The sequence below is a fragment of the Argiope bruennichi genome, chromosome 10 (genome assembly GCF_947563725.1).
Source record: "Argiope bruennichi chromosome 10, qqArgBrue1.1, whole genome shotgun sequence".
Lineage (NCBI taxonomy): Eukaryota > Metazoa > Arthropoda > Arachnida > Araneae > Araneidae > Argiope > Argiope bruennichi.
Window position 1 is genome coordinate 119,316,922 of NC_079160.1, and position 16,242 is coordinate 119,333,163.

General features: G+C 28.8%; 1 protein-coding gene across 1 annotated transcript in view; it reads right to left on the reverse strand.

The window, feature by feature from the left end:
- LOC129989363 (A.superbus venom factor 1-like) overlaps positions 1-16,242 on the reverse strand; it is a 184,637-nt gene that overhangs the window by 112,364 nt on the left and 56,031 nt on the right. The window contains 2 exon segments of the mRNA XM_056097853.1: positions 4,577-4,726; positions 7,688-7,882. Coding sequence (XP_055953828.1) covers positions 4,577-4,726; positions 7,688-7,882 — 345 coding nt within the window.

Consider the following 16,242-nt stretch of genomic DNA (forward strand, 5'->3'; position numbering starts at 1 on the left):
GGGCAAACATACAAAGGCAAAAAATACAAACTTTTTATCTGCCGAAATCTTTATAAGTGCAACAAAAGCATTGCTATTTTGTAGATAAAATAGCTTAAGTAACGGGTGATCTGGTAATGTTCAAGAAGAAGTCCTTGTTTGATGACAAATCCTTCATGACTGCTTATACAGAAATAAGAAGAAATATGTAAATTTCTTGCGTTTCTCTTGCGGCAGATGTCTGACCTTTATTTTTTTTTTCTGAGAGGGAAACCACATACAGGAGAGCCTGTTTAAGAAATCTGAATAAAGTTGGTTGACAAGGAGAGGGCACGAGGTTGAAAATTCATTTCGGGATGAGATTTAGTATAATGGTAGTATACATATAGAATATAGAATGTTCACTCACAAAAATATTAAAGCTCGAAGGCCAGTTAATTTCGAGAAAATGGCCCTCAAACTTTCACTATAGCTCATATACTAATAATGTGCGGCGCTGCTAATAGTATAGTGGTTAAAGCGCTGGTGCAGGAGGCCCGAGTTCGATCCTGGACTAGCATTTTCTTCCCAATTTATTTCAAATTAATTTAAAAATTTACAAACAGTTTTAATTAATATGTTTTTAATTTTTTAACCAAAAATAAATATTTATTCTTTTAATTCAGGAATTATAATATAATTTTTAGAAGAAAAATAGTTATAAGTACAAATGCATTTTTTTAAATATTCGGAATTACTTAAATTAAATTAACAATTTAAAGATTGTTTCAATTAATATGATACTCATTTTTATATGGAAAAAGTAAATGAATTTTATGATGCATAAGTTATAACTTATTTTTTAAAAGAAAAATAATTATGATCATATATATTGTTCTTGAATTGTAACTATAATTTAATTTTTAGCCATTAAAATAATTATAAATATAATTTCAACCATAAAAATATTCAAAATAATTATTTTTTATCTTAAAATCATTAAAACTTTTTAATTTTTATAATTTAATAAAAATAAATTATTTATTATAACTCAACGAAGTTGTATTTATATCTGGGAATTAAAGAGAGCAGATGAAATAAATAAAATTATATCCGCAAGCATTCAAAATGTTAATAATCGAAAAGAAAAAGCAAAAAGCAGGTATTAAGTTATGGAATGCATAGGCAGATAGTTCGAAACTTTTAGTAACATACGATATGTTTTATGCGCTGCCCGATTTTCTGAAGAAAAAACAAATATTTTTTGAAGGTAAATGATTTTTTTATCGATTCCTTTAAAGTTTCTCTAGTGGATAATCATAATTGATGAATTTTGCTAGATGTCAAAATATATCTTGTTTTAAATGTCTTTACGATAATTACCATTCTATTTATTATATGTAATAAAAATTAATGAAAATTTTTTATGTCATTTTCATGACAGTTATTTAATTAATATTTATCATCAATTAAGTTAAATATGTAATTATTTTTCCTGCTTCAAAATAAAATTATGATTCAAGTATTAAGTGAATGAATATTTATTTTCAAAACATTCATTTTTGATTGATAAAAGAATATATTAATTACAACTGTCTGCGATTTTATTTAAATAATTTTTTTTAAAGAAAAACCCATTCATATCCAAAATCTTTTAAAAAATAAATTATAATTCATTAAGAGAAAATAAATTTATTTTTCCATACAAAGATTAAATGAAACCCTTTTTAAAATATTAATTTTATTTAAGTAATTCTGAATATTTAAAAACTGCATTCATACTTATAATTATTTTTCTTCTGAAAATTAAATTATAATCCCCTAATTATGAGAATAAATATTTATTTTTGCATAAAAAAATGAAAAACGTATTAATTAAAATTGCTTCTATATTGTAAATTAATTTGAAATAAATTATAAAAAAAGCAAAAAATGCTAACCCAGGAACGGTTTCCTGATTGCCAGGCCTGCGCTTTAATTACTATACTAATCGCGGCTTGGCAAAGGCAACACATTATTATTATATAAACTATGCAGAAAATTGGAGGGCCATTTTCTCGAAAATGATTGTTTATTGTATTACTATTTCGTTATTATTTTCGTAAATGAGCATTCTAAATGTATGCTACCTTTATACTAAATCTCATCCCAAATTGAATTTCCAACCTTGGGTCCTCCTCTTATGAGAAACTTATCTCTTATCCTTTAGAGAAATTTAACCACCTTCCATTTAATTTGTATTGTCTACACATTTCTATTACTGTGCTAAAAAGTAAAAACTTTTTTATGAAGGCCTGGATCATAAAACATAACTGAACCCAAGAGAGTGATTTCCACGAAACCTTTTCGTATGCTTCCTAATCTAAGTGTTTCCCCACATCAGCACAAATGGACTTTAGGCAAATCTGTAAACTCCCATTGTGCTCAAAGATTTATTTTCAACGCATCGCATTTGAGAGTTGTGCATTTTGCAGTGTAGTATAGAAAACATTCATATGCCACGGTCAATACAAATAAACGGTTATTATTACTAACTGGTCATAATGACCGGTTAGTATTAATAACCGATTATTCATATTGACCGTGACAGTGCACCATTAGTGAACAATAGCAATGAAAGAGTCCAATAGCATGCAACCTTAGAAATGAATCGTTGAGATGCGATTTTAATATAAAAATTCTAGAAAACCGAATATGTGTTTTTGACTTTTTTCTTAAATGATTACTACCAAAATTAGATACATGCCTACAATTGTAGTTAGAAATTCGCATACCAAATTTCCTTTATTTAAGTCATTGCGTTTATGAGTAATCGCATTTACGGGCTTCTGAAAGTACAGGTCGACAAACAATCAGTCCCTGGCTGGATTTGACTCAGAATTTGATAGATGCCTACACTATCAATGTTAAATTTGTGTACCGAACTTTATCCAACTAGCTTTCATAGTTTTGTAGTTATGTTGTTAACTTACATTCGAAAAGTCACACATTTCTTCTGAGCGGATTTTGCTGAAAATTTGGTAGAAATCTACAAATTTGGTGTCGGACTATTTACCAACTTCCATGTAGCTCAAATCGTTTTTGAGCTATCTTTATCACAGACACTGAGGGAGAGAGAGAGATGGACAGCAGTTTCTAAAAATGAGATTTTGAGCTCAGAGAGATCTAAAAACATGGAGATTCTTCAAAATATCGAGTTCGAATTTTTTGACTGTTACAATAGTTTCTCTATATTTCGTATACTAGACAGTAAGAAAACACAGATCAACGTGAGAATTCTTTAGAAATTTCTTTTTATGTATAGTAAGGTGTATGTATATATATGCGCAATTACGAAATTTTAAATAATAGACTTTTGTACTGATAAGTAGTTAATTTATATATCTTAAGAATGGTCATTTGTTTTGACACACTTCTTTTTTATTTGTGAAAGAAAATTCTTAACAAAATTTTAACTTTAAAGATTACAGAAACTCTGCAAGTTGGATAATGCACGAACGGATTACCAACAATTTATTGTCTTTCCAAAATGTAAACAAATAGTGTAATTTCTTACCGATCAAGAAAAAGTGTCATGTCAAAATTAATTTCATCTCGTTCAAATGAAGTTGGTCATACCACCAATTTATAGTTACGGCATTCAAAATTATCCTTAGAAGTAAACATTTACGAGTTTTTTCGTTTGCAAGGAAGTTGTCCAAAAGAAATTTTTTCAGCATGGTCGTACAGTTCCTTAAAAATAAAGTTACTAAGGAGAGCTATTCCAAGAAACGCAATACTAGACAGAAGCGTCACTTCTCAGTTCCTATTCCCGCGATATTACTACAACTAGCTTAATCCTAATATCTGGTCTGAAGAATATGAAGAATTTGCTTCAGAGGCAATGATTCTCAAGTTCCAAAGAAGTGCATCAAGCAGCAAGGAGGTTTATGCAAGGCATAGGAGGAGACTAAAATAAATTATTGAAATATGATTCTACATCTTAGTATGAACGATACCAAAAATGCATAGTTGCACAGAGCAATGACTCTTTAGGCCAATGGATATTCTATGACTCTTTTATTTTTTATGTCTAAGATTTCTTCAGCATTGTATGAAGCTGGGAATTGATAAAAATTTATGTCGCATGTAGATGTCATGAGATTTCAAATGAAATATAAGTTTGCAAAATCTATGTTGCGGTTGTTGCTGGAGTGCTCTCTCCGCGTTTTTCCCCCTCAGAAAATTATAGTGATGTAGCTTTTTTGAGATTTCTTTCAAAAATGGTGAGAGACAACAATCATTGATGGCATATTTAGGATTATAAATTCTCTTATGAAATAAAAATTTGCTGAATTGGAATAGTAGTTGTAGCTGGGAATCTGTTCTTTTGTTTTTCCGGTTATTCTAAAAATATATAACATATTGTTTTTAGGTTTTCATTCTCTCTATAAATTTCGTTATGTAAAAATTATTGCCCTCAGAATGTAATATCTGATGTCTTGAAGATTTTCGAAAAATATTTTTTTCTCATTTTTTTTTTTTTTAAATTCTCAAATTTGAAGAATTTTTTTAGAGATTTCATTTCTGAATTAAAGAAAGCCAAAGAAAATAATTTTAAATTTCATCACCAACCTACTTTTGATTTTGTGAGCAAATCTTTCTTGGACATTGTATACACAGCTTCATCCACAACAAAAAGTCCAACCACAGTATTCTGCTTTCCTCTAATATTGAATGCATTATAACTTCCTGGCTCCGCCCACTCAGAATCAGGAGTAAGGGATACCTTGGGAAAAAAAAATTGTATGGTAGAATTAAAAGCTAAAATGTTTAAATCAAATCTTACTTTCGCTATGAATTAAAGATGTTTTAAAATTTTAATTATTTATTATTTTAGTCTTTAGCATACATTTCAGTATATGAATGGTATGCAAAAAATATTATAATAAATTTGAAATTCATTTTGTTTTTAAATTTTCTACATGGTGGTAAAACTCGTATGGAATCAAAGTTTAGCTTAATTCGTTATTAACAAATTAATAATTTATGTACAATGCAAGAGCATAAAATTCCAAAACTTTAGCACATCATGAAGCGAGGTAAAAATAGATTACAATATTCCATCTTTGCAAATATGAAACACTAGCTGGTACCCAGCGCGTTGCTGCTGCAAATAAAATAATTTTGGAAATATTGTTTGATATTTAAAATAGCTATATTGTTTAATTAGGAATTATAGAAAGAATGATATTTATTTTCTTGTCGACAATGAATACAATCATTGAAACTGAATGATATATAAAGGAGAAGAATAAATAATATTTATTCTATCTTTTCTTACTTTATTATACAAGTATACTTCAGGGGAGACAATATTTTTTGTTCTTCCATCTTCAGCAAAAAAAAAAAAAAAAAAAAAAATCTTGGCTGTTTTATTCGTGAGCATCCAACGTAACTGACCATGTGAAAAACATGGATTTTCTAGTTTCAATCCGCATACTTGAAGTGATTGACCCTGCGCCTTGTTCATGGTCATCGAGAATGCAAGGATAATAGAGAACTGAAGTCTTTTGAAATTAAAAGGCATGTAGGTGGGAATAATGGGAATGCGTGGAATGAGCACATCTTCTCCAATCAACTTTCTGTAGCCACACTTCTTGCCGTATATTGGTCTTTTGATTCTGATGCGCGTGATCAGGTGACATATAAAAGTTGTCTTTCGATTCATGCCGTATATTGAGCGTGAGATTCTGAAGGCATGTGAATTTGTAATTCGTAAACGATCTGCTTCATTGTTCGCTTGTCGTCCTTTGTTTGTTTTTAGAAGCTCGAATCTGCATATGTCTACGTGCTGCGCTGGTAGATTTATTAAATGACGAACGTTTCTGTCGAGCAAGGCATAGTTTCTATCGAAGCAATCAACACGATATACACTTGTATAACCGAATTATTGTTTGTCGATTCACTGAATGAATAGAAAAATTACTGCCTGCACTGGAAAATTTCTATTATACAGGGTGATTATAATTAAAGTTATGATTTCAAAAATCGATAATTTTAAAACTATTGGTCTGAATGACTTGATATTTTAGCAGAACAATTATGAGGCAATTGAATTTTGTATGGAGAAGGAAAAAAAAGTTCCATAATGTGCTGATAGATGGCGCTGATCAAAGTTCACATCGTCTGGAGATATGCGATTTACTTATATGTGACATGCGGATCGCAAACATAGCTTCCATGAAAATACAGATGAAGCATGCTCTTTGCCTGCATGCTTCATCACGACTTTGACTATGAAGAATCCCTCTCTGCTCTTAAAACTTTTTTATAAGAGCGATGACTGCGCGCTTACTGTTATCAAGAAGTTTCGGACATTAAAATCCATAAAATCGAGTCCAATAACCACAAATGGTCTGCGAAAAATGATTGCTAAATTCTAAGAGACCGATTCATTTGACGTGAAACGGGGTTGAGGAAGGAAAGCAGTTTTGATTTCAACAGTGGAAGATGTTATCTACAACATTGCAAGAACAGACTAATAGTGATGTTGGAAGCAGCAGTGCAGGGGGCAACTGGCAAATGGTATGCAGTACGGAAACGGTACGAAGTAAATTTAATCTACTTACTCTCTGAGTTTATCAGTTATCGTCAATACATATCTTCAGAAGAGGCAAGAACATATATATGATTCAAAAATACGCTTTTAAGATTCAAGAATGTCTAAAAAGTTAAAACTCATAAAATATCTCGAATTCAAAATTTTACACTTTTGAATTATTATACAATCGTGTAACATCATTATAACTTCTTCCTATCTAATAGCCGGAATAACCTTCTCTTGCAGGTAAAATAGTAATGTGTGCTTAGAAGGAGACAACAAGCATATGCGACCATGAGAATAGCAGGTTGAAATTCCGAGGTGGACATTCCGAGATGGAGGATTTTCCTGTATAAAGTGTCGATCAAGATGTTCTTACAGATTTTCAAAGGGATTAAAATCTCGGGAAATCGGTGGCCTAGGTAATAACTGGAACTTTTTCTTATTCTCCTTGAACCATGCACGGACAATTTTTGACGCTTGGTGTGGATCATAATCTTGTTGAAACATGCCATTATTTCCATGATTCACAATTACCATGTAAGGATGTACATGATCGACAACAATGAGTAAGTACGCACAACTATTGAAAGTGCCTTCTGCAAGAATTAATGGATCTAAAGTACGCCAAGATAATGTTATTTTGCCTTAAGGTTGCTTTTTTAATGTCATGAAATAAATTCAAATTCATCCATCAAAATATTCAATCGCATGCTTTTGCTAATATTGAAATTGAGATAAAAATTACTTTTTTTTATCATTTATTCCGAAATAAGATTCTCACTTCTGCTTATATTTCATAATATATTCACTTTTAATTTATACCCACAATAATTTGCTGAAGAATGACTCATTTAAAGTCCCATTTTTAAGTCGTATCAAATCAACTGAAAATTTAAGCAATGCATTCCATATCAATCGTTTAATAACCTAAACACTCAACAATCTTGGCGAGCCAACTGGTCACCATAGGCGGCTAGTACACATTATCCTTTAACAGTAGTAGGGAAAAGAGGTATGAAGAGAAGAGAAATGAACATTTTTTGATTACTCAGATTAGAAAAATAAACGAGTGCAGAATAATAATAAAAAAAAGAAAGGACCTGGGAGGAGAAATAGATAAAAATAAGGTAATAGTTTTCATACTTTGGACTCTGGATTGCAGGAATTCTCAGTATCGATGCGCAAAGAATCTGCGATGAGTTCGTCATTGTAATGAGCCCAAACCACTAACCTGAAACTGGGCACCATCTCGTGAGTGATGCGAAATTGAATTTTCTGAACTTTGTAGTTGCCTTCGTGCAATTTGCTTATTTTCAAGATTTTTCCTTTTGATACGACCTACATGCCAACAAAATGTAAAAATAAAGAAAAAAAATGAGAATTATATATATATTATTATTTATATTTTATATATATATATATATATATATATATATATATATATATATATATATATATATATATATATATATATATATATATATATATATATTTGGCACAGCTTGGTCAGTATTGGCCTTTGCGCCATAAGAAAACAATCAAATCAAATCAATATATATATATATTATTTTAGGCAAAGGATTTAATTAAAGGATGAATTAAAAATTTAACTAATAAAAAATTCCCAGAAACTACTGCAATATTAATTTTTTAATAAAAAAAAAGAGATGATTTACGATTAATCCTTTGCCTAAAATAAAAATAGACTTTCCGTTGCATATTAACTAAATTTATAGATGGCGCTGAGATCATTCATCCAACTATTTTTACCTTGAATGGCGTTAGCAGAAACAGTTTAAGGCCCGGGAAACAAGAATGAACAAGATGGGATACCTTTTGTAAAAAATTTTTTTACCTGCTGCTGGTATGTACTTCTCTTTTTGTTTTCATAATTGGTTATGATAGTTATTATTTAGTTTATTTTATGTTATTGTATTTTTGCTTATTGGAGGTCGTATTCTTTTAATTTATTGTTTTGTTTCTTTTCTGTAAAAATGGTGTATCTCTTAGGCCTTAATTTCAGGGGATTATTGGGTCACAAGTGGTTCAATACTGTTGGAAAAAAGTCTGATTCCTCACAGAAAAAATCCCTTATTTTGAATCCCTACCTGAGGGTGACCCTTGAGAAAGTCTTCAGGAAGGATTCTTATTTTATTTGGTTTAATTTTTATTCTATTTGCTTTTAACATGGTTTTTATTACTAACTGACTAGATTCATCTGTGTTTTAGTAGTAGCTGCATTTGTGATCTTAAAATACAATTGTACTTTTCATGTTTTTTACTTATTTTAGTTTTTAGTTTGATTTCGAAAATATTTTTTAGTTTCAATTTCGAAATAATTTGTTTTCGTTTCAGTAATTATTTTAATTTTAGATTGTTTCAATAATAGGTATTAATTTCATAATTCTTATATTTTTGATTACTTATATATATATATATATATATATATATATAATTTTTCTTTCAAAACGAAACGAAATAGTTTCGAAATCGCAACTAAAAATTGTTTCTCATTGAAAATAAAACCAAAAAAAAGAACAAGAAAAACATCATATTATTTAGAGAGCACAAATGGAGCTACTTCTAAAACACAGAGGAATTGAGATAAAAGTAATAAAAATCAAGTTAATAAGAAAATCAAATTAAACCACATAAAAATTAAACCAAATAAAAAAAGAATCCTGCCTGAAGACTATTTCAAGGATCACCCTCAGGCAGGGATTTAAAAAAAAGGATTTTTTTCTGGGAAAGAATGCAGACTAAAAAGTCAAATAATGATTCCTCGTGACCTGAAAATCCACTGAAATTAGGTCCAAGAGATATACCATTTTAACAGAAAGGAAAATACAAAACAATAAATTAGAAGAATACATCCACTAATAAACAAAAATAACAAAAATACCATATAATAACACTCAAACCAGTAATGTAAACAAAAAGGAACGTCCATACCAGCAGCAGGCAAAGAAATTTTAAGCTATCGATTGTGATTCCCTCTTTTTTAACACCCCCAATCTAAAGCATTTAAGGTAAACAACAATTGTAGTGTCCCAGCGGCATATATTGAGTGATCTAATATGCAAGGAAAGCTCTATTTTTATTTTAGGTAAAGGATTAATCCCAAATCATATTTTGGTTAATCAAAAAGTTGATATTACAGTGGTTTCTTGTAAATTCATTATTATATAATTTTTAATGAGGTTATTTGATGCTTCAACACAGGAATTTTTATTATTGCAAACCCTTTTCATCCTGTTAAATCGTGAGAAAATTAGATTTTTAAAAATTTTAAAGTTTAGACTGGAATGATAATTACAAAGTTTTGTTATTTTAAAGTTGAATTCATCCCTTTTATCGTAGGTACCAACTATTGTTTTATGATTAAAATTTTGATTTTTAAATCCAGAAAGGTAGCCTCAAGTTGATTTTTATTTTTTTCTGTTAGAATTAAATCTTTTGGATAGCAGTTAGTAACAATATTAGTAATGTCTAAGTTTATCAAAAGTAGGTCATCAATATACCACCACCCGTTTATTAAATTATATTTAATTCTTTTTTTCTCATAGTAATGTAGGAAAATATTAGCTAAAGCACTTGAGAAAACTGTTCCCATTGGAATACCCTTTACTTGTTTATAAAAATTAATTCCATTAAAAACGTAATTTTCAGTAATATTAAAATTGCATAACTCTAGCCAGTTATTTTTAGGAATAACATTTTCATTTAAATATTCGTCATATATAAAAGTACAGACCTTTATTAATTTTTCATGAGGTAGATTGGTGTATAAAGTTTCGAAATCCTAAGTATTAAGTTTATTAATGTTGTTATCTTTAAGAAAATCCAGTACTTCTATGTTACTAGAAATTATAGAGTTGTCTTCATCTTTGATTTTGTCCAGGATAATTTTTAAGTATTTAAAGAAATGTTTTCCCGTATATTAATTATAACTGTCAGTACTACAAGTCACGAATCTGAATTTTAATGGATTTTATTAAATTTAACTTTTGGGAATAAATAAGGAGAGTTTAAAGAGCAAGTCTCTCTCTCTCTCTCTCTTTTCTTTTTTTTTTTTTTTTTTTTTTTTTGCAAAAGCTAGCATTTTTTTTTCATCTAATTCCTTTTTTCCGGTGTTCTTTAAAATATAAGTTGCGTTAGAGTTATATTCATTACTTGAAAGTTTATAATAATATTTACAAATTAAACAGAAATTATTTGCTGATTTATCTATTACTGTAATAAGAAATTTTCTTTTAAATTTTTATTTCGTTTTTTAATGTTTTGCTAAAATAAATCCCGCGTTCTTTAGATCTGTGAATATCAGTATTCATTTTGGTCTTAATTTCCTCTAAAATTCTCACTTTCCATTCTCCGAAATCTTCCGCAGGTCAATGGTATTTTCTAGATAATTTAGCAATAAAAATATCCAAATCTTTACCAATAGAAATTAAAATTTTATTGTGGTTTATTTTTTCTCTTAATCTAAATTTAGTTCCCCTTTCCATTAAATCTCTGAAAGAGTTGGATTCAATAATTTTGAAATTACCTGTAATAATATGACATTTATCAACATCTATATAATCTTTAAAGTTTTCTTTATTACAGTAACAATCTGGAATTAAGCGGCATGTTCGCTTTTCTACTAACTGCAAATTTTAAAATATTTTTATAAAAGCGTTTTTTAAAGGGGTTTTCAAAAGGTTTTTCTTATATTTTGCCTAAAAAGAAATTCAGATTTACTTTCTCGAGAATTCCATGGTTTTTTTTGACGTTAGGGAGATATATCTCCATTTTAATAAATAAATTAAACTATGCAAGAATCTAATAAGAAATTTATCATAGCGTATGGCCCGTCGTGCGCTCTACCAAGGGGACTGTGGATAGCTTTGTGTGAGGAGCATTCATGGAGAAAAAAATTACTGACACAATCGTTTTGTTATAAAAATCTTTAAAATAGAAAAATATATAAAGTTTGTGGAAACGGGAAGTGTAAGACATGTCCTTTTGCTGGTAAAGAACAAATTGATAATAAATTCTCAAAATTACAAGTATTCTGTTAAAAAAAAAAAAACCTTGATTTATCTTTTAAATTGTTCGGAATGTAATATAAAATATATTGGCTAAACTAACACCGAGCTTAATTTAATAATTAATAATCATAGATCCGATATTAAAAACTTTATAAAAAATAGGACTACTGACTTTGAACTGGAACACTTCCAAAACCATAACTTTAATAATATAAATATTCATTCTAGAAGATATTCATCTAGAAGACATTCTAGATAAATATTCATCTACATTCTAGAAGACAATGTTAACGAATTAAGCAAAAGATTAGACCTAGAAAACATTTATATTTGTAACCTTAAAACTTTATTTCCTTACGGTCTCAATAGTAAATTAAATGGGGAAGGTTACGCAGATTTAAACAATAATTGCATTTATTACAAATTTAAAAATTTTCTAAATAAAGATAACTTTTCTAAAAGATTTAAAAGAGGTAAATGAAAAGGTGGCAATTTTCAAATTATTTTAGAGGAATTTCAAAATTACTGTAAACTGGAACACAATAGCGAGAACATTCACAAAATTAGGAAATACATTTTTGGTCTTAGAAATAATAAAATTAAATGGTTTTAAAACAATAAATACGGGGATTTAGAGTTTAAAATTTCATACACAAAATGTATAATTCTTGATCTAATTAAATGTAAGCTTAACATTGGAAAAAACGATTTACTTTTTAATAATAAAAATAATGTTTACAAAGAATTCTGTGTGATTAAATTCTTGGATATTTACTTAGAATATCTAAAATTACCAAAATTATACATAATAATATATTTTTTCCTCTTTCAGATAAAGCAATTATTTCAATAGCGTTTAGTTATACTTCAACTTTAATGAAAAAAAAATTCGTAATCATAATATCTATAGCAAAAATTTAGATAAAATAAATAAAACAAATTGTTACTGTAATAACTATAAAGATTTTATAGATGTTGATAACGGTCATATTATTACAGGTAATTTAAAAATTATTGAATCCAACTTTTTAAGAGAATTAATAGAAAGAGGAACTAAATTTAGATTAAGAGAAAAAATAAACCATAATAAAATTTTAATTTCTATTTGTAAAGATTTGGATAATTTTATTGCTAAATTATCTAGAAAATACCATTGACTTGCGGAAGATTTCGGAGAATGGAAAGTGAGAATTTAGGAGGCAATTAAAATAAAAATGAATACTGATATTCACAGATCTAAAGAACGCGGAATTTATTTTAGCAAAACATTAAAAAACGAAATAAAAATTTAAAAGAAAAATTTGCTTTTACAATAATACCAAGATTTGGATATTTTTATTTCTAAAATTTCTAGAAAATACCATTCACCTCCTGAAGGTTTTAGAGAATGCAAAGTGAGAATTTTAGAGGAAATTAAGACAAAAATGAATGTAGATATTGGCAGAGCTAAAGAATGGGTGATTTATTTTAGCAAAACATTAAAAAAAAGAAATAAAAAAAATTAAAGAGAAATTTGTTATTACTGTAATAGATAAATCAGCAAAAAAATTCTGTTTAATTTGTAAATATTATTATAAAGAACTTTTAATTGATGAATATAACTCTAAAGCAACTTATATTTTAAAGAGCACCGGGAAAAAAAAGGAATTAGATAAAAGAATGCTAGCTTTCGCAAAAAAAAAAAAAGGAAAGAAAAGAAAAAAAGACTTGCTCTTTAAACTCTCCTTATTTATTCCCAACTGTTAAATTTCATAAAAAATCCATTAAAATTCAAATTCGTGACTTGTAGCACTGGCAGTTATAATTAAAATACGGGAAAACCTTTCTTTAAATACTTAAAATTATCCTGGACAAAATCAAAGATGAAGACAACTTTATAATTTCTAGTAACATAGAAGTACTGGATTTTCTTAAAGATAACAACATTAATAAACTTAATACATAGGATTTCGAAAATTTATAAACCAATCTATCTCATGAAAAATTAATAAAGGTCTGTACTTTTATATATGACGAATATTTAAGTGAAGACGTTATTCCTAAAAATAACTGTTCAGAGTTATGTAATTTTAATATTACTGAAAATTACGTTTTTAATGGAATTAATTTTTATAAATAAGTAAAGGTAATTCCAATGGGAACAGTTTTCTCAAGTGCTTTATCTAATATTTTTCTACATTACTATGAGAAAAAAAGAATTAAATATAATTTAATAAACGGGTGGAGGTATATTGATAACCTACTTTTGATAAACTTAGACAATACTAATATTGTTACTAATTGCTATCCAAAAGATTTAATTCTAGCGGAAAAAAATAAAAATCAACTTGAGGCTAGCTTTCTGGATTTAAAAATCAAAATTGCTAATGATAAAACAATAGTTGGTATCTACGATAAAAGGGATGATTTCAACTTTGAAATAACAAAACTTTGTAATTATCATTCCAATCTAAACTTTAAAATTTTTAAAAATCTAATTTTCTCACAATTTAACAGGATGAAAAGGGTGTGCAATAATAAAAATTCCTATGTTGAAGCATCAAATAACCTCATTAAAAATTATATAATAATGAATTTACAAGAAACCACTGTAATATCAACTTTTTGATTAACCAAAATATGATTTGGGATTAATCCTTTACCTAAAATAAAAATAGAGCTTTCCTTGCATATTAGATCACTCAATATATGCCGCTGGGACACTACAATTGTTGTTTGCCTTAAATGCTTTAGATTGGGGGTGTTAAAAAAGAGGGAATCACAATCGATAGCTTAAAATTTCTTTGCCTGCTGCTGGTATATGCTTTTCTTTTTGTTTACATTACTGGTTTGAGTGTTATTATATGGTTTTTTTTGTGTTATTGTTATTTTTGTTATTGTATTTTTGCTTATTATTGGATGTATTCTTCTAATTTATTGTTTTGTATTTTTCTTTCTGTTAAAATGGTATATCTCTTGGGCCTAATTTCCGGGGATTTTCGGGCCACGAGGAATCATTATTTGACTTTTTAGTCTCCATTCCTTTACAGAAAAAAATCCCTTTTTTTGAATCCCTGCGTGAGCGTGACCTGTGAAAAAGTCTTCAGGCCGGATTCTTTCTTTATTTGGTTTAATTTGAATTTCCTATTAACTTGATTTTTATTACTTTCGTTTCAATTCATCTGTGTTTTAGATGTAGCTGCATTTGCGCTCTCTAAATACTATGATGTTTTTCCTGTTCCTTTTTTTTTTTTTTTTGTTTGAATAAGAAATAATTTGTAGTGGCGATTCCAAACTTGTCTCTAAAATATGTATACTTTTTGCACGAGAGAATTATGTGTTCAATATCATTAAATGCTATTACATTCGTGACAAAGGGGACCCTTGTGAAGGTGAAAACGATTCAACAGTCCTGGTGTTATAATTGTTTTGCTGATTAGTCTGGACAAAACAACATCTTCCCTCCGAATTTTGGACCAGGAAGATAGTGCTTCAATGCTAGAAATGTCTCCTAAGGCGATGGAACATTTACTGTTTCTGTAATTATTGATTATGATCTGATGCGACGCTTTTTTTTTCTGATGCTTGAAATTATATTCAGGGGAGATCCATTGAATCCAAGGTGTATTTTCTGTAACTTATTTGACTAAGTTATCTGCAAGCTCGTTCCAGATTATATTCGAGTGACCAGGTACCCGCAGCAAGGATAATGTTTGGTTTAATTTGGTAAAAATTTGAACTTTGAAGGCTATACTTTGAATAATTTTTGGCGACTGGATGGATATATTTTCAACGATGTAAGCGTAGAGTAGCTATCTGTAAGAATCAGACAATCTTTTCCAGATAGAACGGGAACATCTAGTGCTACAGTAATGGCTACATTTTCTGCAGTAAAAATGGAATTGACAAGATGAATTTGAAACACGAATTTTTGGATGGAAGAAAAACTAGCAACTGAGGTGCACTAATATCATCATTGTAAACATTTAAGGGAAGTTTAAACGTGGCATGTGCTGTTCTTCCCCCTACTAACAGTATGGCTGCGATTTCAGAGGATGCAATAGCAAGAGCAATATTTCCACCAGATCTTACTTTGGTAAGTAGAAAATTAATCAAAAATGCTTTTTCCGTGCTGCCAGGAGCATCCACGAAAAAAAGTTTGCCATCCTTGTTCCTTATGCTAAATGCTATTGTGTCATAAGCCTTTTTATGATCTATCGTGAGTCGTTGTTAATTATGTAATATTGTTTCTAACATCTGATATTGCTTTTATGATAACTCTCTTGAATATTCATTACTGCTTGTCTCTATACGAAAGTTATCCGACAAAGGAAGACCAAAGTCTCTGATAGATTTGTTTGCAAGAGATACTACTATTTTGTTGGTTTCGATTAAAGCTTCATAAAATATGTTTTGATTGTAGTTTATGTCTTCTAATGCCAACTGCATTCGTTTTTGTTCAGTATATCTCCAAATATACTTTCTTGATAATTATTACAAAGCGTCAACAAATAAGTAACATGACAGAAAACAATAATAAGAGCAAAGAATTGCGTAAATGATGTTAGCAAACTGCATATTGCAGTTTCTGATAAGGTATTTTCTCAGTGAGAATTGCTTTGCAACAATCCCATGGCTCTGAATGCAGCTTGAAATATATTGTAAGTAATTCAATCCACAATTCTTAAA